Below are 27454 nucleotides of genomic sequence, written 5' to 3'. Positions count from 1 at the left end.
GTAACAACTGTCAATCATACATTGTAATACTGTATCTCTACTGCTTCTTAATTTTTATCTACCGTCTTTATTATCTTCATTTTATAAATACATTTTAAACTTTATCCGTGTATTCCTTTTCGCAACACCACTTATTAAATTAACTTTTTTTATTTTTCTCTTCTATCATTTTGTTATATGCAGTCCAAGAATGGTAAAAGTTATTTGGTTAAAATTGATTCAATGTTTCAGTATACTTGAAGAATGAATAATTAATAATTGATTAATAAAGTTGGGGTATCTAATTTTGGGTAGATTGAAGTGGAAAAAAGAGAAAAAGTAGAAATAAAAGAAGGATTGAAGTGAGAAAATGAAGTGTATGTGCGTTGTAAAAAGTAAAAAGTAAAAAGTAAAAAAGAAAAGAGGGAAAGTAATATTAGGCGTTAGGGAAGGTGGAAGTCACGTGCTATGCGTGGCGCACTCTGACAAATAACCTCTTTTGGCATTGGCATTTGGCACTGTTATTTCTCTCTCATTTAAAAACGAAAACAATGCGTGGCTTTCGTGCTTCACCTTCTTCTACTCATTAGTCATTATCTGCAACGCCATTTGCATGCTAAACCAATACAAACCTCATCTTGCTCCCTATCTCTCTGTCTTCTTCAATGGCTCTACCTGTTAACCTCGTACTCTCGTACTTCCTCGTCCTCCACACACTCTCTGCCATTGCAGACCAAACCTCCGACAACCTTTCCCTCCTTTCATTCAAACAGGCTCTCCAAAACCCTCACGTCCTCACCGTCTGGCACCCCGCCACCCCGCACTGCCACTGGCTCGGCGTCACCTGCCAACTCGGCCGAGTCACCTCGCTCTCTCTTCCCTCTCGCAACCTCAGAGGAACACTCTCTCCCTCACTCTTCTCTCTTTCCTCGCTCTCTCTCCTCAACCTCCGCGACAACCACCTCTCCGGCGAGATCCCCGCCGAGCTCGGGGGGTTGCTTCAGCTCCACACTCTCCGACTCGGCTCCAACTCGCTCGCCGGAAAAATCCCGCCGGTGGTTGGTCACCTCACGAGCCTCCAAACTCTCGACCTCTCCGGGAACTCGCTCGCCGGAGAAGTGCCGGAGAGCGTCGGGAACTTGACCCGGCTTGAGTTTCTCGACCTGAGCAACAATCTTTTATCCGGTGCTCTTCCGGTGAGTCTGTTCGTCGGAGCAAAGTCTTTGATTTCCATTGATATCTCGAACAACTCGTTTTCCGGCGCGCTGCCGCCGGAAATCGGGAATTGGCGGAACCTCAGTGCCCTTTACGTGGGGATTAACAAGCTGTCTGGGACATTGCCGAGGGAAATTGGGTTGCTTTCAAAACTTGAAATTTTGTACTCCCCTTCCTGTTCCATCGAGGGTCCTTTGCCTGAGGAAATGGCGAAGCTGAAATCGTTGACCAAGCTTGACCTTTCTTACAACCCCTTGAGGTGTTCGATTCCGAGGTTCATCGGGGAGTTGGAGAGTTTGGAAATTTTGGACCTTGTGTTTTCCCAGCTTAATGGGTCAGTGCCAGCTGAGCTTGGGAATTGTAAGAATCTGAGGTCTGTCATGCTTTCTTTCAATTCACTTTCTGGGTCACTGCCTGAGGAACTTTCTGAGCTTCCTATGTTAACCTTTTCTGCTGAGAAGAATCAGCTTCACGGGCCTTTGCCTTCTTGGCTAGGAAAGTGGGCCAATGTTGATTCTCTCTTGCTTTCTGCTAACCGTTTATCTGGGGTGATTCCTCCTGAGCTTGGGAACTGTTCTGTGATGGAGCACCTCAGTTTGAGCAGCAATTTGCTGACAGGTCCCATTCCTTGGGAGCTTTGTAATGCTGCCTCACTTTTGGAGGTTGATCTTGATGACAACTTCCTCTCTGGTACTATCGACAATGTTTTTGTTAAGTGTAAGAACCTTACTCAGTTGGTTTTGATGAATAATCAAATTGTTGGTTCTATACCTGAGTACCTTTCTGAGCTTCCCTTGATGGTGCTGGACCTTGATTCTAACAATTTTAGTGGGAAAATACCTTCTGGTCTGTGGAATTCTTCAACTCTGATGGAATTCTCTGCTGCTAATAACCGTTTGGAGGGTTCTCTTCCTATGGAGATTGGGAATGCGGTTATGCTGGAGAGACTTGTTCTTAGCAATAATCGCCTGACAGGTGCTATTCCTAAGGAAATTGGAAGTCTCTTAAGCCTTTCAGTTCTTAATTTGAATGGGAATATGCTTGAAGGGAATATTCCAACTGAGCTTGGTGATTGCACTTCCCTTACTACGCTGGACCTTGGAAACAATCAGCTGAATGGGTCTATTCCTGAGAAACTGGTGGAACTGAGCCAGCTGCAGTGCCTAGTTCTTTCTCACAATAATCTGTCTGGGGCTGTTCCTGCCAAGAAATCGTCGTATTTTCGACAACTTAGCATCCCTGACTTGAGCTTTGTTCAGCACCTTGGTGTGTTTGATCTTTCATATAATAGATTGTCTGGCCCCATACCTGATGAACTTGGGAACTGTGTAGTGGTTGTGGATCTCTTAGTCAGCAACAACATGCTTTCTGGGAGCATTCCCAAATCACTCTCACGCTTGACGAATCTTACAACTTTGGATTTATCTGGCAACTTGTTGTCGGGTTCCATTCCACCAGAGCTTGGAGGTGCCCTCAAACTCCAGGGTTTGTATCTGGGACAGAATCAGCTATCAGGTGCCATCCCTGAAAGCTTCGGCAAGTTGAGTAGTTTGGTGAAGCTGAATTTGACAGGAAATAAGCTTTCTGGACCAATTCCGGTTAGTTTTGGGAACATGAAGGGGTTGACTCACTTGGACTTGAGCTGTAATGAGCTCAGTGGCGAGCTTCCATCCTCTCTTTCAGGAGTGCAAAGCCTTGTTGGGCTTTACGTGCAGAATAATAAGCTTTCTGGCCAAGTGGGGGACCTCTTCTCAAACCCCATGACATGGAGGATTGAGACAGTGAATTTAAGTGTTAATTTCTTCAATGGGAACTTGCCGCCATCTTTGGGAAATCTTTCTTACTTGACAAATTTGGATCTTCATCGAAATATGTTGACAGGAGAGATTCCTTTAGACCTCGGGGATCTAATGCAACTGGAGTATTTTGATGTTTCAGGTAATCAGCTATCTGGAAGGATTCCAGACAAGTTATGCAGCCTAGTTAATCTGAAATACCTAGATTTTTCTCAAAACAGGTTGGAAGGGCCCATACCAAAAAATGGTATTTGCCAGAACCTATCCAGAGTTAGACTTGTGGGGAACAAAAACCTTTGTGGCCAGATGTTGGGTATAAATTGTCAGGCTAGTGGCATTGGCAGATCAGCATTGGATAATGCATGGAGGCTAGCTGGAATTGCCGTTGCACTCACATTACTAACTCTAAGCATTGCTTTTGTTCTACATAGATGGATTACCAAGAGGCAAAGTGATCCTGAGGAGTTTGAGGAGCGCAAACTGAACAGTTATGTGGATCACAATCTTTATTTCTTAAGCAGCAGCAGATCAAAGGAACCTCTGAGTATCAATGTTGCAATGTTTGAGCAGCCTCTCCTGAAATTAACTTTGGTGAACATCCTTGAAGCTACTGACAACTTCAGCAAGGCAAACATAATTGGAGATGGAGGTTTTGGAACTGTGTACAAGGCCACTTTACCTAATGGAAAAACAGTGGCTGTGAAGAAGCTTAGCGAGGCTAAAACGCAGGGTCACCGCGAGTTCATGGCTGAAATGGAAACCTTAGGCAAGGTGAAGCATCAAAATCTCGTGGCACTGCTTGGATATTGCTCAATAGGTGAGGAGAAACTCCTTGTTTATGAATACATGGTAAATGGGAGCTTAGATCTTTGGTTGAGGAATAAGACTGGGGCCCTTGAAATCCTTGACTGGAACAAACGTTACAAAATTGCAACTGGCGCAGCTCGAGGATTGGCTTTCCTTCATCATGGTTTCATACCCCACATCATTCATAGGGATGTTAAAGCCAGCAACATCTTACTGAATGAAGACTTTGAGCCAAAGGTTGCAGACTTTGGACTGGCAAGACTGATCAGTGCTTGTGAGACTCATATCACCACTGATATTGCTGGAACGTTTGGTTACATTCCACCAGAGTATGGGCAGAGTGGGAGATCCACAACAAGAGGAGATGTCTACAGTTTCGGTGTCATTTTACTTGAACTTGTGACTGGTAAAGAGCCAACAGGACCAGATTTTAAGGAGATCGAAGGTGGTAACTTAGTTGGATGGGTTAGTCAGAAGATCAAGAAGGGGCAGGCTGCTGATGTTCTTGATCCAACAGTTCTTGATGCTGACTCAAAGCAGATGATGCTTCAAATGCTGCAAATTGCTTGTGTGTGCATATCTGATAATCCTGCAAGCAGGCCTAACATGCTTCAAGTGCACAAATTCTTGAAGGGGATCAGGGGAGAGTAGTTTCATAGCTTAAGTCATTAGGAGCTGATATGATATTTCCAGTAGTAACAATTAACTGCAATCTTTTCTAACAGGAGTTTAGTACATCAGCAATCTAATTGCATTTGTATGTAGACTATGCTTTATCAATATATATAAAAGTTCTTATTTTTCAAATGATTTCATGTCTTGACAAGATGTTGATTAATATCGTGTATGCAAGTTATATTTTTTCACAATGCCAAACATATTTTTGAAGATGACAGCAGTAGATTCCATTCATACGGGAGGATTGATTACTTAGAAGAAAAATGCTAGTAGGTTACCGACTAACGAACTGATATTTAAAAAGTTAAGGTTAAAAAATAATTTTTCAGCAAATCCAAACCCACACAAATAAATCAAGGTTAAAAGCAATAATTGTACCAGAGGATTATGGGTGGATTGATTAGATTCATAACCGACTTGGACTAAAGACCAAGGCTTGTGTTTGTTTTATCTTATAAAATTATTATTCATAACCGATTTGTTTGTTTTTATTCCTCCCATATTTTTTTTTATATCCCTAATTCGCACAATGAAAATGATATTATATGCTAGAGAGTTTATTAAAGAATAACAATATATGAGAAAATCTGTATTGTCTAAAATAAAATTAAGATTGAATTAAAATATACTAGAATAGAAGTTTTTTTGTATTGTTTTTAATGATATTGTTATATATACTGCGGTGATTGAAACAAGAAAAATTAATATGAAAGGGGAGCATAGGTAATTAAAAAGTGTCTTTATTTTGTAGGTTTGGTGAAAGTGAAGGATTTTGAAAATTTGGATTAGTGGGAAATTGATAAGGTTGCATCAAGTTTAATCAAGGATTTAGATTGAATTGATATGATCCATTGGATGAAAACAAATAAAAGAGAAAGAAATTTGAGGAGGTTGGTTATGGAAAAAAAATATAATGTTAATTAATTGTAAACATTAATATTTAGATATAAAAAAATTACAACAACTAAGTTTTTTAACGTGCTATAGTCCAAAAAAAATCAGCCAGCAATCATTAGTTTTTATTTCTTATTAAGTACAAAATTTAACATACTAGCTAACAACATAAAAATAGGCATTAAAGTTTCTTAAAAATGTAAATTTAATCTTAATTCAACTCTAAAACTAATTTATGAAGTAAAAGTTGTCTCTCACTTATATATAATTTATTTTAATGAAAGTTGATATGAGATTTCAAACACTATTTGTTAAAATACCTTGTTTTATTCATGAGTTAATCACCTATATATTGTCATTATAAAGTTTTTTTACATTGACAACCAGTCATATCTTTTAATAGTACTATATCAGTTGCTTATTTAATGAAATGAAAATAAAATAAAATAATTTAAAAAATATGATTGGTTGACAATATAAAAAACTTTACACTGATAATATATGAATGATTAACTTTTTATTCATAATCTTGTATGAAAAAAAAAATGCGGTTTCAGGTGGCCTAATGGGCTATTGGCGAAGTGGAACAACTTATTTCCTTTTATGTATGACCTGCATCGATAAGGAGACTAATGTTTCAGTCGCATATCCCGATAGGGAATTGATTGTGACCAAGAAGAAGGAAGAAAAGAATGGCATAATGCCTTGGACCTTAAGATAAGTCAAGGAATGTGCTTTAGTCGATGAATGGGCTCAACTATTGGACTTCAACCTCCTATACTCACTCCGGACCCAGTTCAGAGAAACTGAAGAACAACTTAAAGTAAGATAATGGTTATGGGCTACGAACCTCCAAAACATGGAATGGGCTAAGAACGGTGCAATTTCTATGGTCCAATGGAATCAAGGATGTGAATTTTTTTTTAAAAGATAAGAGTGCATATCAAGTGAGACCTCATGAATATTATATATATATATATATATATATATATATATATATATATATATATATATATAATCATCTATACATTATCAGTGTAAAGTTTTTTTATATTAGCAACTAATCATATCTTTTAAATTATTTTATTTTATTTTTAGTTCATTAAATAAGCAAGTAATATGACACTATTAAAAGATATGATTGATTGCCAGTATAAAAAAACTTTACACTGACAGTGTATAGATGATTAAATTTATATATATATATATATATATATATATATATATGTGTATATATATATATAATTATAAGGGTTCCTTTCCGTCATCTATGATGAGTTTGACAGATACTGAATAAGTGAATATTATATTTTTAACTTAAATTTTTTGTATTCACAAAAGATATGATTCAATCTCTTATCACTTGGTTATCTTGGGATTATGATAAGAAATGAAGTTTGTAAGTCCATAAAATACTTATGCCTAAAATTAAATTTCAAAATTCATCTTCCATCACCACCATCATCTTTCACTAAGCTAATTAAAAATTTCTTATATATAGATAATATACACATGGTCATTGATTTGAACTTTATTATCACCATTGTAATTCTTATAAATAAAAAAAACTTTAAAATGAATTAAAAAATTTATTTTGTATTCATGAAATTATAAATTTTAGAAAATAAAAATTGGACACTACGAAATCTCTCTCCACTAAAAAAATTGTTCACTAAATTGTATACTTTTGAGTATTGTAAAATAACTTATTTTAGTTTATCTATAATATAATTATGAAGCATTATATGAATCATTTAATAATTAAATTGTAAGGTAGTAAATTAAATACGTGATAACTCACGTAAATTTGAGTCTTTAATAAATATATATTTTTTTAATAAGGAGATATAGTTCTTTCTTATCAAGTCGTCCAATAAAAATTATTTTTACAAGTTATAATTTCTTGAAATGTAGGAAGAGAGTGACACAAACACACTCTAGGTAAGTTTAGTTTCTGCTGATTAAGTAGTTTGTTTTAAAAACAATTCATTACATATTTACATTAATGTTAGGGATTTTTTTTCTCCATTCATGTATAAATAATATTTTTTATTCATCAAAATTATAATAACATCAAAAATCGAACTCAATATTACATCTATATTATTTTAATCTCCACTATTAGATTAACACCAGTAGTTTGCGTGTATTTATAATATATATTGTGATAAGTAGTTATGCCAATTAAATAAAAGAGAGATCATTTATTTATTTATTTTATTTATTTACGATACAAAGATATCCTTTACTACGAGTTATGAAACCTTTGTTTTTGTAGTATAAATATTTTTGCCATATCCACCTGCATACATGGGCTGACGACACAAATAATTGTAATTTTATCTAATCCTTTTTTGTTCTAAATTTTTATTTTCATTTATATTGCATGCATTGATAGGAAGAAAACATGCATACAACGAGTTTTCTTTTTCTTAAAGCTTGTTTATTTTGTTCTCTCTGTTTTTTTTTTCTCTTCTATATAAGAGAATATATTAAGGAGGTTTACAATAATTCAAGCACTCAATTAAATTAGACTCTAAATCTCTTTAGGATTGAAAACTCCTTTATGATGAATATTTTAAATGAAAATATTTTTTGTAGTTATACTTGAACGAGATTTTTTTTAGTTAATTTTTTAATGACTTATTTAGTAAATTTTCTTTAACGATAACACTTCTAGAATTTGCTTTTCAACATTTCACCTCTTTCATTTTTTTAAAATTAAATTTCAATATTTTTTTTAAAATAATAGTTTAAATCAACTTTATATTACAATATAAATTGTTTATTATTAATCTAAAATATAATTTATGCATTAAAAGTATTTATTTATTATAAAATTTAATTATAAAATAATTTATGTATTTAAAATATTTATTTTATTATAAATTGTAGTCATATAAAATAAACAATTATCTTATACATTACACAAGCTTTATATTAATAAATTTCATAATGCATATAAATTAAACTAAAAAAATATTATTAAAATCAACTTACTAATGAGATATTTGAATAATTTGTATAAAATTTTATGTTTAAGCTTTATTATTATTATTTTCTGCATGCAAAAAGTAAATAAACTCAAAAAACTGTAGAGAGGCAAATAAATTTTGAAAAAAATAATCTAAAAGCAGTAAGGAACAAACAGAATACATAAGTCACACATAATAAACCTAAAATAACTTATTTTTAATTAAAAATAAAAAAAATTCATATGGCTATTTATAATTTTAAAAAATAACATTAAAAATACTTAAAACAAAATATGATATAGAATTAATTAATTTTTTTCTTGCCAAGCATATTAAAAATAGTCTAAAACATGTTTCTAACTTGAAAAAAGATAAAAGAGAATCATGAAAGGAAGTGAACAACAGAGTTACGTTTTCTTCTGAGAAACTTATGCGAAAGATGTCCCAAACGGCACTCGGATCTTCATAATTGATAATCAATTTCATATGATCCAACGCATTTTAAAATTAATAACTTATATGGTAAATTAATAATATAAATACCTCACAGCAACCATTCTGTGTAAAATAAAATAAAATTATTTAGCTGGGAAGAAAAGAAAATATGATATAGAATTAATTAATTATTTTGTTGGAAGGCGAATCTACACGTAACACTTGAAGTTATGCCCCTAAGTTGGAAAAGATAGAAGCGAAACTTGTGCAGAAAAAAGTCCCAAAGGCTTATCGACGCTCATAGTAATGGCACACATTCCATTCAACACGTGCGTCTCCGTGCTCACGGACTCTGATTCTCTAACAACGCCGCGTGTCAATTGCACACTCTTTCATTTGATGCATGACACTCATTCAACCACCACTTTTTCTATTTTCGCCATGTCTCGCCAAATCTAACGGTTCAGATTTCACCTCCACATGGAACGACCCATCATCAACACTCAGAACCCTATCATACTCCTCTCTCCCTCGCTTCGTCCCAATCGCCACTCCAAACAGCTTCGGATTCATCTCCTCCTCGCCGGAGCACTGCTTCGCCGGCATCAAACCAAGCGTCTTCGCCGCCGCCGCACCGCCGTCCGCCTGACCGTTTGCGTAATTCCACATCAGATTAAATATATTGTTGCAGAGTGATTTCATCTCCTCCAATTCCTTCGTCAACAGAACATTCTCCTTTCTGAGTCTCTCGTTTTCGTCCAACAGCGCCGCCGGCGACGAGTTCGACGGTGAAACGATCGGAATCGCAGGAAGCGGCGGCGACGGCGAGAGGATCTTCCGTCGCTGAATTTCGCAGAGAAGACGTTTGTGGCCTCTACGGAAAGAGTCGTTGGAGAATTCCCAACGATGAGGCACTACTTTTCTGAAACCCTAGAAATGAAGGAAAATTAGAAGAAGAAAAAAAGAAAAAAGAAAAATGAAAAGAAATTGATAGAGAAAAGTAGATTACATAAGTGTTGAGTTGGCGAACGAAGCTGGAGAAGTTGTTGTGCTTGAAATATTTAGGAAGGAAATCGGTGGCGAAAACGGCAGTGTTCCAGACGATGAAGGATGATCCGGTGTGGTTCCATGAAATGACGTGGTCGGTGGTGTGATCGTCGACGAGGTGGTAGGTCTTGGCGAGAAAGGGCGTGGGAAGGGATCGGAGAGTGGTGGAATGGGCGTTGTTGCGTTGGAGCGGCGGAGGCATGGTATGGTGATAGTTCTAGAAGGTTCACGTGGAATGGAAAATCATTTCAAAGAAAACAACAGCTCTACTATACGTTACCTCTTTTTTCTCCCCAAACTTCCTTCCCCTTCCACTGCCTTTAGTGCTAACTTACGTTAATCCTACATTTCTTTCTAAAATTATATCAAAATCATTACAATTTGTATGCATGTATATTCCAAAAGCATGAAAAATTATTCCTCACACAAGTTTTTCTTTTTCTTTTTCTTTTCTCATTTCAATTTATTATTGTAAATTCATTTTTTTTTACCTTTTTTTTAATTCTTATAAGTTAAGATAGTCGTTTGTATTTATTATTTTTAATTTTTTTAAATTTATGTCATTATTTTTTTTATAACGTTATTTCTTTTATATATGCATGATAAAATATTAATTTAACTTTATTTTTCATGTCGAATTTATTTTGTTGATCATTTTAAATTAAATTTCTCAAAATTTTATGTCTTTTTTATACTTTTATTTGTGATTTCCGTTGTATATTTTTTTACCTTCATAAAATTGAAGACATCTACTATATTAACACATAACAAATGTTACAAAAAAAAAAATAACAATAATAACTAAAATGATTAAAAAATATGCAAGTATAGATATAAAAAGACTTATCTTAAATTATAAGTACTAAAAAATATTAAAAAATTAAATATAAAAATTAAAAAATTATTTTAAATCATTGGGAATAAAAAGTATTCCTTATATATATATATATATATATATATATATATATATATATATATATATAACTCAAATATAAACAAATTGAATCAACTTTTTTTTTTCTACTCTTAATTCAAAAATATCCATAAAATAATAAATAAGAATACTATATACAATAAATGAGATTATGGATGTTTTAGTAAATATATAGTATATTTTATATAAAATTATAAAAATTAAATACATTTAACTACCTTCTTTAATATGTGTGAAACTATTATTTATATATATATATATATATATATGAGAGTAAAATAAGTAAAATTATAAGAATTAAAAAAATTTTAAAAAATAATAAAGCATGAATCAAGTATTGGGTTTACACACCAAAAACAAAAGTAGAAGAGAATGGCACGGTCAAACCAACATTTATCGAAAGAATTGGTAGTGGATTATATTTTTTAATTAAGTTTATCTAAATTCAAATTTTAACATTTGATATTATTGACTATGTAGAGAAGGAAATGTGCACTTGTGTGTTCTCGTGATCTCAATAGAAATTTAGGCTAAAAATCTATTTTAGTCCTTTATAATAATTGTTTGTTTTAATTTAGTCTTATTTTTATTTTGTCTCAATTTAGTCCCTAATAAATTAATTAGTTTCAATGTCGGACTTCCGTCCAAATTATTTAGACGGAGTTAACTGTTGGTCACGTGCGCGGAAGATACGTAGATGTCACGTGGACGTCAAATTTTTGTCATGTATCTGGAACCAGAATGGCCCGTTCTGAAACTGGAACGGCCCGTTCTGGTATCACTCTTCGTGCATTAATTTTGCATCCAGAATGGGCCGTTTCGGATGCAAAATTAACACACCACGAGTGAAACCAGAATGACCGTTCCAGTTTCAGAACGGGTCGTTCTGGTTCTATAATGTCATACATACAATTAATGATTATATCCATAAATTTTAGATCGTGATGACAATACTTATTCATATATTTGTAATATTAAAAATTATATATATAATTTTTTTAAGTATAAATATATATTATAGTTATTTTTTACAAGTTTTTATATCTACAATTATGATTAAGGATGAAAATAAAGTAGATCAGACTATAATTTAACAGATTTAAACCTAATTTTTGTTAAAAATACATGTTATAAATATTATATATTTATCTGTCTAGACATTTTTTAAAATATTTGGTTACATAACAATTTTAAAAACTTACTTAATAATAATTTAACACTTTCAAATATGTTATTGGTAACCTAAGGGACTAAAACAAGATTTTTGAAAATTACAGGACTAAAAATAACAGTTTTAAATTTGAGGGACCAAAAATATTTATCTTAAATTTGAGGGACTAAAAACATATTTAAGCCTTTTTATAATTTTAATTTTTTTTATCAACATAAACAATAAATAGAAAGTACAAAAGTTTGACAAATATCAGATAAATGAATAACTCCTCGAAATTTATATTTTATACATACGATAATTTAAATATATATATATATATATATATATATATATATATATATATTAGAATATAATTTTTATTTTTTAAAATATATTATTTTTTAGATAAAAAAAATTGTGTATGTGTAAATGGTTTGCTTTCGATTTTTGAACTACACTGGTGCACTATATTGGTTGGCGTTCTGGAACGGCCCGTCTTGGATGTCAGAACGGGCTGCTCTGGTCTCAGAACGACCCGTTCTGCTGCACGCGTTGGTGTTAAATAATGCATCTGGAAGGGTCGTTCCAGATGCAAAATTTACACACCATGATTGCAACTGGAATGGGCAGTTCCAGTTTCAGAACAGGTCATTCTGGTTCCAGATGCATAACAAAATTTGACGTCCACGTGACATGGATGTAGCTTCCACGTGACATCTACGTAGCTTCCACGTGACTAACAGTTAATTTCGTCTAAATAATTTGGACGGAAGTCCGACATTGCAACCAATTAATTTATTAAGAACCAAATTGAGACAAAAAATAAAAATAAAACTAAATTAAAATAAACAATTATTATAAGGAACTAAAATATTATTTTAGTCAGAAATTTATTATTACTTTTGTTAATAGATATTTTATATTAATATTAAAAAAATAAGACGGTCAATTTGATTTGGGAGCATTTATTTGTTCTTAAAGACAGCCGCTCCCATCTTACGTTACACCACTCAAAAAGTCAAAACTCAAAACTAAAGTAACTACATCAAAAGGCACTGTCAAATGTCAATTTATTTTGTTTTAATCTTCAAAATGTCCCAATAGTCAAAGTAAGTTTTTAACTATTTTTTTCTTCAAATTCAAATGAAGCAAATTCCAATCGCAATACCCATAATTGGATTGAGAAGTTCAATTGAAAAAATAAAAATATTTATTTTCTCATTATTTAGTTAATTTGAATTAATAAAATGTTAAAATCTGCAAAAAATTATTCAATAGATTTAAAAAAAAAAAAATTGAACGCAGCTTGTGAAAATTTATAAATTCCCCATGAATCTTTTTCTATACAATTTGGATAATTTAAATATAAAAAAATTATAATAATATATCCATTTTTATGTGACTTTTAATGTATTGGTCAAAATATTTGTCTAAGTGTAACACACTTGTGCCTACTCTTCTTTCTTCACGTATGAGGAAGATAAATTTTTGTCTATTTTTGTTATTCATAAAAATAATATATATAATATTTTTAAGTTGATAAGCAAACAATAATTTGTGTTCGTAAAATATGACTTTTGGTGATTAAATATTATTGTCAAACTTTGTAATTTGGAAGTAATTATACTCTTGTATTTAATGTACTCTTATACTAGAAGAAAATCTTCTTTGATAGTTATCTTCATTCATCTATTAAAGGAGAATTTCACTTGACAAAGAAGATGGAGATATGAACAAGTCAACATACAAATTAGTTTTTTTGACTATTTTTTTTTGCAAAAATTATGATAATTCCATTTAAAATGTATTTTCAAACATACTTTATAACATTTTTTAAGAAGTCGTGTATTTCTATTTAACTTTTTTACTTTTACTTTGTGAGTTATTCTTCATATATGAATTTTTATGAAAGTCAAAAGAGACTTAGTGGTAAAGGATACTTAGATTTTTTTTTGGTAATCTTGAATATATTAAGATTATTTGTTCTAATGTCTAAAAAAATTTAAAGAACATTTGGTATAAGTTGTTGTAATTAGTGAAAATCTTTCACATTGAAGGGACTTAATATAGCTCTAACTTATAAAATAAATGTTTGTGTTTTTTCTCTTTCTTTATCCTTTATATTTTATATCTTGAACAATCTTTCTCTTTCTATGTTAAAACATTAAGAAAACCTATTTGCAAAAAATTTCTCAAAAAACACCAACACACAGTTCAACCCCTTCCTTTTTATGTGTTTTGGTTTATTTGGTATTGAGTCTAAAAGGTAACAAATAATGAGTTTGTTGGAAGGTTGAGACTAAGGCGAACCACCTCATAGGTAGTGCATGGTGACACAAAGAAAATGACATGTTATAAGAAACAATTTTTATAGTTAAATATAATTTATGCATATGAATTTTTTTTGTTCATAAACATAGTTTACGCAATATTCTAAAATTGATAATTTATGACTTATCTATGCTCGTGAAACTTAGTTTCTATTGACCAAATATTATTTTAACACAAACAATAATTGAACATAAGAACACCAGATCAACCCTCTTATATCATAGAACTATTAGGTTAAAAGGCTAGGTTAGCAAATGAATTAAATATGTTTTTAATCTTTGAACATTTGTTGATTTTCACTTTTAGTCTTGAACATTTTTTTACTAGTCTAAGTGCCTAAATTTTTGTTGAGTTTTACTTTTAGTCCTTGAATTTTTTATTTCGTTAACATGTTTTGTTCCCAATGTTAAGGCAATGGTTGGTGGAGAAAAATATTAGAGACTAAAATCAAATAAATTTTGTTTGCAAATTAAAAGTAAAAATTCACAAAAGTTTAAAAACTAAAAACATATTTAATTTTTTACATATGTATTATTTGGTTTTTTACAACTTTGAATATTTAAATTGATAATTATTTAATTTGAGATACTAAGTTAGTAAAGGATAACTAAGGTTATACTAACAAGTTGTTTGATGAGTGAAACTTGACTCAATTCCTTCAAGTAAGGTCTCAAGTTTGTATCATCTGGATAGAAAAAAAATAATAGTTAAAACATAAGTGAACATTCAATCAATAAACTTTTTTTCATGATATTTAAAGTAAACATTATAACAAATAATAAATTTATCATATAAAAAAGTTTTAAATTGAATTAGTGTTAAAAAAACTTTTTTTTCCTATAGGTGCATGAACTATCTATTCTTTCAAGTTTCAATATTTCCCAATTTTTCTTTTAGAAAATGTCATACTTACAAGTATAGATGTTTTCTTTTATTCCAGCGGAATAGATAATTACTTTAGAAAAGTCATTTTGAATATTACACTCCAAGATAGTTGTCGTATCAGCGTTGAATATTATATTATATTACGAGGAATGTTACATTATCCATGGAATTAGATAATTTATTAAAAAAAACCCATTTTTTTTATAAAGGAAAATAAATATTTTACATTAGTATATTTTATATTTAAGGCCGAACATAGTTGTTAAACGTGTGGGATGGATTTGAAAGTAGTGGTAGATGAATACACCTCAACTTTTTGCGAAAGTTAAATGAAATAATTTCAATTAAAAGTACAATTGACTTTAACTAACGAGAAAAATTTAATTCATTTTATATTATTGTTTTCGTCATCAATAAGAGGTTACCAAGGTTTTGTGTATAATACTCATTCGAAAGAAAGAAAAAAACATTGGGAATGGTTAATGAAGTTGAGAAAAATAAATTTTCTCTAACTTATATATTCTAATTTATAATACAAAAATATTATATAATATTAACTGTTCACTCTAACATTTTTTATACAGGAACAGAAAAATTCTTTATTCTTGTTATTTTCTATTTGTATATTGAATTTCCAATTCTCTTATACATACTCAACAGAAAATAAGAACATTTTTTCCCATTAAAAAACACGTTCAGCTTAAGATACCAATTACGTGATCTTGTGTACAGAAATCAGGCTTGATTGTTTCCCATTAAAATCAACTTTTCTCTTAAAAACATATTTCATTGGAAGTAAAAATAAAATCAAACAATTTTTTTTCATCAATAATTTCATACTACATTTCAATAAATACTTTCTTCTGGTACAAAAGTTTTGATCACAAATCACTACACTAATATACAAACACAGCTTTTAAGCTTAGTCTTGGACTCTTGGATTATCCAAGATTAAATATGCAAATGCTCATCCAAACACAGTTTTTAAACCTTGTGTTCACTAAAAACATGATCACTGGCCAAAAATGATTATTTTATTCACAATAGATGCCTACAGAAAATCAATAAGAATCTGAGTTTCATAATAACCTTTGATGTTCAGAGTTCATACTGCAGGTATCAAATTCCATGAATACAGCGAGCTCTCCTGATCTAGATTTGAAAGAATGATAGAAATGTGAATGCCAATTTAAAAAAAGTTGAGACAGACACCTCCAGTCAAATAGAAACGTATTACTGAATAAGGAATTTTGTCTAACAAATCCCACTCTTTCATCGGTGAAGCTGGCAAAGTAATTATTAAAACTCATTGCCATAGCAAAAGTTCCAGTCTCAACATAAAGGTGCTTCCTACTCTTGAACATAGAAATTGGCTTAGGCATAATGAAGCTAAAACGGCTACAGGAAAACAAAATCATGGACTAATGGTTGTGTATCAAGTGAGAAAATAAGAAATAAGATCAGCTAAATTTTTTACCAATCAACAATAGATGAATCGTAAAGACTAGTTAAGTAGTTATTCTTATTTCTCATGTTCTCACCCAATATGTTCCATCTCGCACCCCATTTTGTATACACTCCAATTCCAATACAATAACAAGTGAAGACAGCCTCTCAACCATAAATTTAAATACCTTGTTAATTTTAACATTTCATCGGTATTCTATACACAAGCCAATAGCAGAGAATCATTTGTACATATTACATGTACACTCCCATAAAAGTATGTAAAACCAAGAGCAGGAGCAGATGATGAACTAATTAGTATGCAGCAACAAAGTCATTTAGTATCCTTTTATTTCTTGAAACACTAAGACAATTTACAACAGGAGTTTTAATATTTTATTACCAGAATTCCGATTGTCACTCATCATTTCACTTTCATTCACAGCAAGCTTCACGCTTTAGTTTCCTGACGTAGTAAGTTATTAGTAGGTCCTGTTCGAATAAATTTATAGAAGACAATAAAAAGTAAAATGAACTGAGTTTCTACCGTAAGTTAAAATCAATTTACAACTTTAACTTTTGTAAAAGTCTCCCTTTCTAACCTCCAAAAGTTGAAATGATAAGTTGATATTAACTTGCGCGAAAGACTCAATTTTTTTCTCTCTCTTTTTTGTAAGTGTTTATGAAAAGATTATCTAAACAGAGACACAGCGAAGCTCTTATTGGGAAAGAGAAAAAGATAAGGCAATGTCCAGCAAAGATGAATTTCTGGTCAAAGTACAAAACATTTATGAAGAGACAGCAGATTGCAAAGACCTCAAAATGTTTACATTTCTAGTTTCCATTTACAACCCGACAATCTCATGGCAGAGAATGATGGGCCAATAAATTTACACCCAAGTCATAACTGTGATTTATTTCTTTATTTAATTAACACGATTCAAAAACTAAATGTTATGTCACATACACAGATACACTTTACTTTACATGCTCATAATTATACTTAATGCACCACAATTACACCGTATTAAAAGCACAACTAACAGTAAATATAGATCTTGAAATACTAAAGGGAGTTTGAAATTGTTTTAGCAAACAATGCTTGTACTTGTTTCACGTTAATACACTGTTATCATGGAGGGAAAGAAAGCATCAAAAGGTGCAAATATAATAATGATATACTAATGCTATCATTAAGCAGGAAAAAACAACTAAAAGACCGAGTTTATAAATGTTTCAAGCAAGTGAAGGAACTGTGCAGCAAAGCCACAAAAAGAGTCAGACAACAAAAGGTCAAAAGGATAAATGAACAAACATCACAAAGTTCACTTAAAGGAAAAGTACTCAGATGGCTTATCTAATGATAGACTTTCCCATTACATAGAAAGATATGTAAAGATGTTTCGGCTGTAAATATACCTCTAATTTACAAGCTACAACGTATATAAGTCTGAACGATAGTTTGAAGGGAATGTCTAATTTCCTATAATTTTGGCCTTTCTATGGTCAGTTTTTTGTGTATGATTTTCTTATTGCCAATAACTTCAACAGCAACATACAACACAGTTATATTTGAAAATCTGAGGTCTCCTAAAGAATGATTAAGTGTCAACTAACCTGCAAAACTTCAGTTACAAGTCCAACAGAGCAACACTCCTCTGAAAATGAAAGTATTCAAGTTACAATAAAAGGCTCACTGAAAGACCCAATAAAACCGCACTCGGGAAAGCAAAGGCTCACGAAACATACAAAACACAATGGCGATGCAGCAAAAGGATAGCTGAAGAGAACAGCGCCCAGAGAAATGTTACCCACCAAGCCAAAAACAAAGCAACTTCCTTGAATAAAGCAAAGCTGGGCAGTAAACCACTCAACAAGGGAAAACTCCTATTTCCAAAGGAAACACCATCAACCTGAGACAAGGCAAGGAAGAGAAGCACAAGCACAGGAGGTGCAAGGAATTGCAAAACCACAAGGCACAAGTAATGATTATGCAGAAACATCTTTGCCCTACTATAATCCAAGTCAGGAACCTTGCTAGCATGAAGCCTTTGGTACCAAGACAAGAGAGCTTCATTCAGATACATCTGAAGGTTAGGCCTTAAAGCCACAATCTGCAACAAACTAGACCCCAACAAGCACCACTGCCTAAACCTATCAAAATCAGAAGCCAAGAACCCCACATTCCCCAGCAATTTCTCTGCATTGCCAAATGCACTCTTTGCCACACCATCTCTCTTATTTACAAAAACCTCAGCTAACGGGGTAATCCACAACAAAGCCACAAATATAACAAACGCCTGATTTGCATAAAGAATCGCACGGGTAAACCACCCACAAGTCATCATGGACAAATTGCAACGAATCTGATCAGTCCCAATCCAAAAACAACGAGCACTTCTAGAAGCAGGAATAAACAAAAACCCCGCAAGGCAACCCATCAATGCAGCAACGAAAACCCTCCAAAACCCATCAAAGGGAACCCCAAAACGAAACTCCAAAACCAACGAAACACCCTCAGGAACAAACAAAAGTCCTAAGAAAAGCCCCAAAAGCCCCAAAACAACACTCAAATTCTTATCAAACCTCCTGGACGCGGATCTCTCGAACGTGACCCTAGCCAGCAGCGTCCCCCACATGTAAAGACTCAAAATTGACAAAGCAAACGGAAGGAAAACGCCGTTGGCGAAGAAGCCACGATTGTTCTGCGGTTGGAGAAAGTTGTGGAGCAAAAGGGAGAGAAGGGCAGCGAAGGAGAGAGTGAAAGCGACGCAGTACTGATCGATGAAGAGACGAGACTGGAGGTGATCCTGGTTGAGTCGGATTCTGAAGATCTGAGCATTGTTTTCGTCGAAATCGGACTTGTCCTTCGACTTGTTCCTCTTTTTGAGTTCGGCAGCGGTTTTGGCCGACAAGGGTTGGTATCCGTCGACGCCGGGGCGGCGGATGGCGGCTCTGGCGCCGTTGGATTGCGGCTGGGAATCAGGGTGGATGTAGGTCTGGAGACCGTAGAGGAAGAGGAGAGGGACTTTGAAGAGGGCGAAGGTGAAACCAATAATTAGGGTTAGTGATATCTGTAGCAATGGGTTCTTGTACAACAACACCAACTCCAGCATCGTCGTTGCTCTTTCTTCTTCTCCCTCTTCTCTAACTCACTCTTGTTAATGTAAAATGCTGTTGCTCGCTGGATTTTAGAATCAACTATGAACGATATTACAACTCAATATTTCTATTTCATATTAAAATAATAAGGTCGAAAAGTTTAATAGTACTATTTAATAAGATCCTATTCCATCAAATCATACACATAACACAAATTCTTAAAATTACAGCATTTAAATACCTAAAAAAACGAGTAAAATCTTCTGATTTGCATGTTTATTCCTCAAATAATATCATTTTCAAATCCAACATCATCATCTAATAAGATTAACTATTGTGTAAGTGTATTTCAAAATTGAATATAAAAAAATGGGATGTAAAGAAAGAACCTTCAAACATCTAACAAATTTGTACCATCAAGCTTTAGTAAAGAGAAAAAGAAAAAAATACAGCGAAGGAAAGTTTCAACAAATTGTAATATGAATCACGACAGCTATAATACTTTACATTTTTTTTAATAATTATATGATGTAGTGGTTTTAAGTGTTATTATTGAGAAATTATGCAAGTTTGAAGAATTCTCATGAATTTTAGATATTTAAGGTGTTTTTCTAGATAACGATCTAGTTTGATTATAAGAAAAAGAAAAAATATAAGGTTTTTTTTTTTAAATTGAGTTTCATAAACTAATTTATCACGAAATTTTAGAAAAAAGTTAGAGTGAAAAACTTTAGGATTATGAATTATTCTTTCTTTCTTTCTAGTCTTTTCAAGTGTGTAGAAGATCATTATTGATCAACTGAGTTGATAAAGTTAAGAATTTGAGTTGGTGCAAAGTTTTCGCCTTTTCTTCTTCTTCTTCAAAGCTTTTGCCGCTTTCTCTTCCTCTTCCTCCTCCTTCTTGAGTCCTCTGTCTTACTTGCATTGGGTGCATAATTGGTGGTGTTGGGTGTGAGGAGTGAGAATTTTTCTCTACTTGAAATGAGGTTAGACATAGATTTAGTCACGCCATATGTGATTGACCCAGGAATTCTTTAACCTCATCCACATTAGGTTCAAGTTGAATGGTGTTAAATATGGATGAGATAGATAGTTTCTGTCTCAACAACATTAAGCACAAGGTAGGGATGGCAACAGGATAGGAAGAGTATGAGTTTCAATATCCTCATCCTTATCCCTGTCTCTGTTCTTGTTCTTGTATCCTATATGCATCCCTATCTTTATTCCCGGTAGGTATGAAATTTGTGTCTCATCCTTGTCTCCGTTAGGTATCAGTTATACTCGTATTTGTCTCATACTCATCCAAAAATTAATTATATTTTTTTAAAAAAAATAACAAAAATATCAACATAAAGCAACAATTATATAAAGTAACAAAAATGTCAAGTAAATTTTTTTAAAAACTAAATTAAGTTTCTAAAAATTTAAAGTGGGTACGGGTACAAGGTAAGTATGTATATATTCATCCTTGTCCTTGTAACCAATTCAATAAATCAAATATTACTCATACCTGTATTCGATCAAATTGAGTATTCCTCACCAAAGTCAGGATGGGTTCAAACATTACCCACAGGTATAGTTTTAAAAACCGGACCGGTCATCGAACCGGTTAAGGTATTGGGTCAGTGGGTCAAAGGTTGAACTGGTGGGTCACTGGTTGAACCGCATGACTCGATTTTTATTTATTTTTATTAAAAAATATTCATATTAAATATATTTATACTTATAAATTTTAATAAATTCATATATTATTTTAAATTTAAATTTTTCTATCTTATTTAAAATTATTTTTATTTTTATTTTGTAAAAAAATACATAAAAAAATTACATGTTAAACGGTATATTAATACAAATTAAAAATATAAATAATACGTACATATATAATATGCTTGCAATTAATATCACAAAATAATATATGTAATATTTACATAGATATTGAATTATTAAATATATAATTTAAAATTAATAATATACTATAAAAGTTATTTAAGTTGTATATATTGCAAACAAATATATTAGAACAAGTAGTCATTGTTATATTTAATAAGACTCTTTGCTTTTTCATTAAGAGATTCAATTTTCATTATTATTTTTGTGATTTATGGTCCCTTAAAAAAATTATATAAAAAAAAAAGTGGTTGAACCGGTTTGACCCACCGGTTCACCGGTTGAACCGAAAAATTGACCGGTTCAATCCGGTTTGAAACGGATCGACTGCATAACCGATCTAACTTCAGATTCGGACCGGCTAGACCACCGGTTCCCGGTCCAACCGGTTCGACCAGCTGGGTCGGTCCGGGTTTTAAAACACTGCCGCCACAGGTGCTAGTTTACTTACCATCCCTAAATAAGGTTAAGGACACCGAACATTAAGTGTCTTGTAAAAATATGTTGTTTAGTGGAGAAAATAATGAACATGTGTAGGTTAGGTGAATTTATTACATGTTATATATTGATATATGTTGTATAAATAATGCATATAGATGAATAACTATTGAACTGTTGAGGCGTTGATGCTGAGAATGCTTTAGGCATGTTATGTCGATTAACTATAGTGAAAGTTAGGGTGATGATGTTGAGAGTGCTTAAGGCATTAGACATTAAGATGTGTTCTGTTGATTGACTTATGACTAAATAAAATAATATTTTTTAAAGTTAAATATCCCATTATGAGGATATTGTGTTGTGCTTTATGAGCCTAGTTGTTAAAACCCCTTTATTGAGTAGTTAACTCTTAAAGTGGATCGTTGGGTCTTTTATAGGATCTTAGTTGATACAATATGTGGGTCAGGTCGAGGCATACTAGTTAGAAGTGACCACAATATAGGGACCATGTCAAGTTATACTGATTACAAGTGATTATTATTAATCCGTATGTTGGCAAGGTTGATACATACATATATAAAGTGACTAACCGACTAAGGTACCCTAACTGAGTACTAGAAATATATAGTATTTGGAGGGTAATCGACATACTAGTTTCATACGAGGCCTAGTTATGCAAGTTAATGTCGTGGTATACTTACACTTAAGTTGTTTTAATTTGGTAATAATACTAGACTTGTTAGTTTAAGTGATAAAATTCGAGAAATCATGTTGTTATGGATTGATATCCAACTTGGTTGTTGATCTAGCATATTTAAAAAAATTGTGTTGGTTTGGTAGGGCCAACCAATTTAGACTGCTCACATTTGTTGTAGAAAATCTTTATAGGTGAATGCATGACAATGCGTGTATATAATGCATTAATTTTGGTGTTGTTCATATATTGGGTTGCTTTATTGTTGAATGGTATGATTTTTGGTGTGTGAGGAAATTGTTGTTACCTTTTTAAGGTTGTTGAATTTCATTTTGATGAGTTGTTGATGTGTTGATTCTGTTGTAAGCCATGAGGTGCAGTGTTGTGTGGTTTACATGATGTTGTTGGTAGTATATTTGTTTTATTCTATACTTGTTATACTTTTATTCTTTTGAATATTATCTTATCCATATATATTTTTTTGTGGTTAAGCTACGATAATCATGTTTACATGGGAGTAAGATAAGGTTACGTTGGAAGAGTCTAGCAAGTCAAGGGCCATGCTAGATGATGGTGTAGCTTGATGCTACCTCTATATAGTTTTATAGATTTGATTGACTGACAACCTATATTTATATTACAGTTGTTTTGGATACACTTATGGTTGTTCAATTGAGGAACATTTACCTTTTGATTGGTTTATCCTTATACATATATTTATGTTTTTACATGTACTTTCTAGAAATTGCTTGTATGCTAACCTTAGATAGTTGTGTATGATATTCACTATTAATGGTTGAACTGTTAAGTATGGAGATCATGACTAATTGTTACACTTTTATAGTATCAAAATCGGTCAAGATTTTTGGACACTCTATAAGGGTGATTCTATTATGTTTCTCTTGTGAGTTTTTATTTTGTGATATGTTGTGTTGTGCAATTGTTGTGCAATATTACTAAACAATGTGTATTTAATTACCCATCTTATAATATTTGATTTGTGTCAAATAAAATTTTTCTTGTATTTTAGGAAAATGGTAACTACCATTTTAAAAAAATGATAAATACTATATTTTAGGAGTTTTGATTTTAAGTATTACAAATATATATTAACATTTAAAAAATATTTATGGTTCATCGCTAATAAAAAGTAAAAAGGATATTCATATATCACTTAATGAGTCAAGCTATTCATGAACTATTTGAGTTTGACTTTTCAATAATTTGTTTTAGTAGAGTCATTTAGTTTAAAAATAAATTCAAACCTAAAATTATGTGTGTTAAGTTTGATATTTTAATAAATTCAATTTTATCTTAAAAACATTATTATTTATTCAAAAAATCTTAAATTAACTTTGAAGTTTTTTTTTAATAATCAATTAAGTTGTGATTCTTTTATTTACTAAATTATAAAAATGTAATAGTCAAAAATATTTTAATTCCACCTATCCCATGTTAGCATTAAAATAATTATCAAATGTTATATTGACTAAGTTAAAAAATAATTTTAAAAAATTATAAAATAAAAATAATTAAGTTAAATATAAGCTATACAAGTCAAGTTCAATTTAAAAAAAAAAAAAAAAAAAATATATATATATATATATATATATATATATATATATATATATATATATATATATAAAACACAAACTTTAAATCAGACTTAATTAAAGAAACGAACCAAATTTAAACAAACATTTAAAACAGACCCAACCTTTAAATGTTCTACTTGTCAGGTGTTATATTTGGGCATAAAAAAAGATAGCGAGCCTTCCTCACTAATTTTAAATAAGCACAATTCAAAGCCCATGACATTGGCAAGAGAATTATATATAGGTCTAATATATTATTTCATTTATGAATTTTTAATTAAATTTCTGAATGAAAATTTTTATAACAAAATCTTTAATCATTTATAATTTTTGTAATTAGATTTCTAAAATTAATAAAATCATCACAAATTAGGCATATAGATGTAGATAAAGAAAATTTTTATAACAAAATCTTTAATCATTTATAATTTTTGTAATTAGATTTCTAGAGTTAGTAAAATCATCACAAATTAGGCATATAGATGTAGATAAAAAAAATTAAAATCTAAAATAGTTGAGAAAATATTTTTAACAAATTATAAAAGTAGTATATAACTAACTAGATGTATCATGGTTAGTATATAATTTTGTCACTTGAGTATAAGAGTTCGACTTTTAATGAGTGCATAGACAAATTTATAGAGATTTGTTTACTTAAGAAAATAATAAATAAAATAGTATATAAACCCTCCAAATAGAAAAGAAAAAAATATTAATAATATTTAATTTAAAAGTGAGGGAAAATGAAAATTTTCACCCTCTAAAGTAAAGTTTTCAATTTATAGTATTGAATTATTTTGTTTTTGGTGGAGTTTCCCTCGTTTTTTTTATATGGATTATAGTTTTGAATTATATTTTTGAGAAACACAGTTTCAGCAGAAGTACAATCCAATAATTCTTGCACATGGTTTCAATTTCAAACATTTAATGGGGAAATTTGATGGGTCTGGTAGAACTGGATAAGAATTATGTCCATCACACTGGATCCCACCCACCCAAATACATTGCATCAGTTTATTTTTAAATATGTTTTTTCTCAAAAAATTAGACTACTTACCTTAATTATTTATTTATTTTAATTATACATATTTTCTCATCATGAGATATAGTATTTTAAAAATTACTTAAGTTTAAAAGTATTGGAGGGAATCATTTATGGTCCAATTAAAACTATATAAATAGAGCATATGAATTAAGGAGCATATGGCTGCGGTGCCTACTTACTAAGCTCTCTATAATAACTTTACGTTCTGTCTAAAAAAAAAAAAAAAAAATAACACTTTACGTTCTTATGTAATTGAATAACTGGTTTATAATAATTCATATATTTTTTATACATGCTATCATTTTTTTTAATGCAAAACTTTATCATTTATGATTTTGTTTTATGCCTAATTAAGAGCATCCATAGTTCAGCATTAGTTTTTAAATTCTTAAAAAGATCTCGCTTATATACATAATTTATTTTTCTTTTTTATGATTTAAGTAACTATTGTCTTCAAGCCGTCATTTTTTTAATTTTATTTAAATAAATTTTACTGCTACAATTTTTTTTTAATTTCAATACATTTTATTTTGACTATTTTATATAAAGAGTATTTATCATTAAAAATATTTTTATTGGACCCATTGACTTGTTAATTAAGCATTGATACTTGTATAAGCATCAAGTGTTTAACATGGAGTATTATTTATTTATTTATTTCCTGCATCGGTAGATTTTAATGAATCGGTAAAGAAAAAATGGAATTTAAGAACTGTTGATAACTTGATATGGATGTTTTAAGTGGTTAGATCTACGTTTAAAAAATAATAATATAAAAGTTAATAAAAATAACTAATTATTATTTTTATGATTTACATTTAACAAAAATTGATGTGATTTTGAACATGCTCAAAGTTGTTGAAACACATCTCACACCTACTTTTATATAATGAAACTCAATAGTAATGTTTATAATTATGGGTTAAAAAAAGTTATACTTACAAAAAAAAAAATTATTTTTTTATTATTGAAATACGTATTATTTTTTTGTTAAATCTAATTTTAAATTAGTATTTAAATATATACTTTATGTTCTACTGATAACAGTTTTATATAGGCAATAACTTAAACTTAATTATACTCATACTGTAACATCATATTTATATATAAATAAATTATAATACATAACAATTTGTTTGTATAAATGTATAATTGTACAAACTCATGTAAAATTATACACATCTGATTGTTAATTGTTTATATAATTACAAAATTTTAATTGGTTAGACAAGATTAATGAATTGAATCGATTATGTAAACTATCAACTTAAGTAATATTAATTATTTGACATGATTTATTTATTTTTTTAAAAATAAAAAGAGAAAATTATACCTATATAACAAATTGTACAATAAATTTAATAACGAAAAGAAAAAAGAAAAATTAAAGTATAAAAATAATGAAATAAAGAAAATAATGTATTATATAAATTATTTTACGTACATACTAGAATAAAAAGTCATGCACTAAGGAGCAAAAGTTGGTGTGAGTGGACGAGATTGAATTTCTAAATGAAAATAAAGAGTACATAAGAATGGGTTGGATTTGAAAGGATTAACCCATCAACTACCACTATCACAGGGAAAAGATTGAAAACCCTATGCGTCCCATGGTGTACTCCTACTATACATTCATTGACATTAATAATTAGTATACATCATATCATATCATATGAAAATATCACAAAAAGTTATTTTCTCCATTTTTTTCTATTGTTCGCTATGTTCATGCCACCGTCGTATAATCTTCGTCGGATCTTACCTAGAACTTGCATAAAATATCTTCCATTTAATCAAAAATAAAATCATCAAGCATAGCTTAGCTAGGTTATGCAACACGGACATTGATGTGTTTAGAGCAATGATATACCTATATCTATCATTAATTCATCTCTTATATTTTTTTATATTTTTTTTATTTTATTTGTATCACATTATATCTATTTATAATTTAAATTGATCATACTTTTTAATGATTTGTGATTGAATATTTTTTTAAAAAATTGTAGACTCTTTTTTCCTAATACTTTATTTAAATTCTTGCTCTTATTGCACACGCATGCAAGCTTCTACCATCTAATAAATAATACCACTTAAATATTAGAAACACACAAAAAA

General features: G+C 30.8%; 3 protein-coding genes across 6 annotated transcripts; 1 reads left to right on the top strand and 2 right to left on the bottom strand.

Moving 5' to 3' along the window:
* Nucleotides 1-526: 526 nt before the first annotated feature.
* EMS1 (Leucine-rich repeat transmembrane protein kinase) lies at nt 527-4604 on the top strand. Its single transcript, XM_020368955.3, has one exon. The coding sequence runs from the start codon at nt 645-647 to the stop codon at nt 4446-4448; it is 3804 nt and encodes a 1267-aa protein (XP_020224544.1). The 5' UTR covers nt 527-644; the 3' UTR covers nt 4449-4604.
* A 4180-nt stretch (nt 4605-8784) lies between these two features.
* On the bottom strand, nt 8785-10236 carry LOC109794597 (heat stress transcription factor B-2a). Its single transcript, XM_020354047.3, has 2 exons — nt 9789-10236; nt 8785-9709 (listed from the first exon to the last, which is right to left on the bottom strand). Exons 1-2 carry the CDS (start codon nt 10026-10028, stop codon nt 9194-9196), a joined length of 756 nt encoding a protein of 251 aa, XP_020209636.2. The 5' UTR covers nt 10029-10236; the 3' UTR covers nt 8785-9193.
* A 5721-nt stretch (nt 10237-15957) lies between these two features.
* Nucleotides 15958-19803, bottom strand: LOC109795106 (transmembrane protein 161AB protein). Of its 4 annotated transcripts, none has more exons than XM_020354526.3 (3): nt 18325-19803; nt 18193-18233; nt 15958-16281 (listed from the first exon to the last, which is right to left on the bottom strand). In XM_020354526.3, exons 1-2 carry the CDS (start codon nt 19689-19691, stop codon nt 18203-18205), a joined length of 1398 nt encoding a protein of 465 aa, XP_020210115.2. In that variant the 5' UTR covers nt 19692-19803; the 3' UTR covers nt 15958-16281; nt 18193-18202. The 4 variants fall into 4 exon arrangements, with proteins under 4 accessions (XP_020210115.2, XP_029126460.2, XP_082916218.1 ...); XM_029270627.2 differs by lacking the exon at nt 15958-16281 and adding an exon at nt 16290-17041; XM_083060092.1 differs by lacking the exon at nt 15958-16281 and adding an exon at nt 17086-17701.
* Nucleotides 19804-27454: the final 7651 nt, after the last annotated feature.

Source organism: Cajanus cajan, chromosome 7 (genome assembly GCF_000230855.2).
Source record: "Cajanus cajan strain Asha chromosome 7, NIPB_CcT2T_4, whole genome shotgun sequence".
Classification (NCBI taxonomy): domain Eukaryota; kingdom Viridiplantae; phylum Streptophyta; class Magnoliopsida; order Fabales; family Fabaceae; genus Cajanus; species Cajanus cajan.
The sequence above is the reverse complement of the archived record's forward strand: the minus strand, read 5'-3'. Positions and strand labels throughout refer to the sequence as shown.

Coding starts and splice junctions, on each gene's coding strand:
- LOC109794597 (XM_020354047.3), bottom strand. CDS start 10,028: ATGCCTCCGCCGCTCCAACGCAACAACGCCCATTCCACCACTCTCCGA. Junction 9,710..9,788: donor TTCGCCAACTCAACACTTAT/GTAATCTACTTT, acceptor CTTCATTTCTAG/GGTTTCAGAAAAGTAGTGCC.
- LOC109795106 (XM_020354526.3), bottom strand. CDS start 19,691: ATGCTGGAGTTGGTGTTGTTGTACAAGAACCCATTGCTACAGATATCA. Junction 18,234..18,324: donor CTGCATCGCCATTGTGTTTT/GTATGTTTCGTG, acceptor TTTCATTTTCAG/AGGAGTGTTGCTCTGTTGGA.
- EMS1 (XM_020368955.3), top strand. CDS start 645: ATGGCTCTACCTGTTAACCTCGTACTCTCGTACTTCCTCGTCCTCCAC.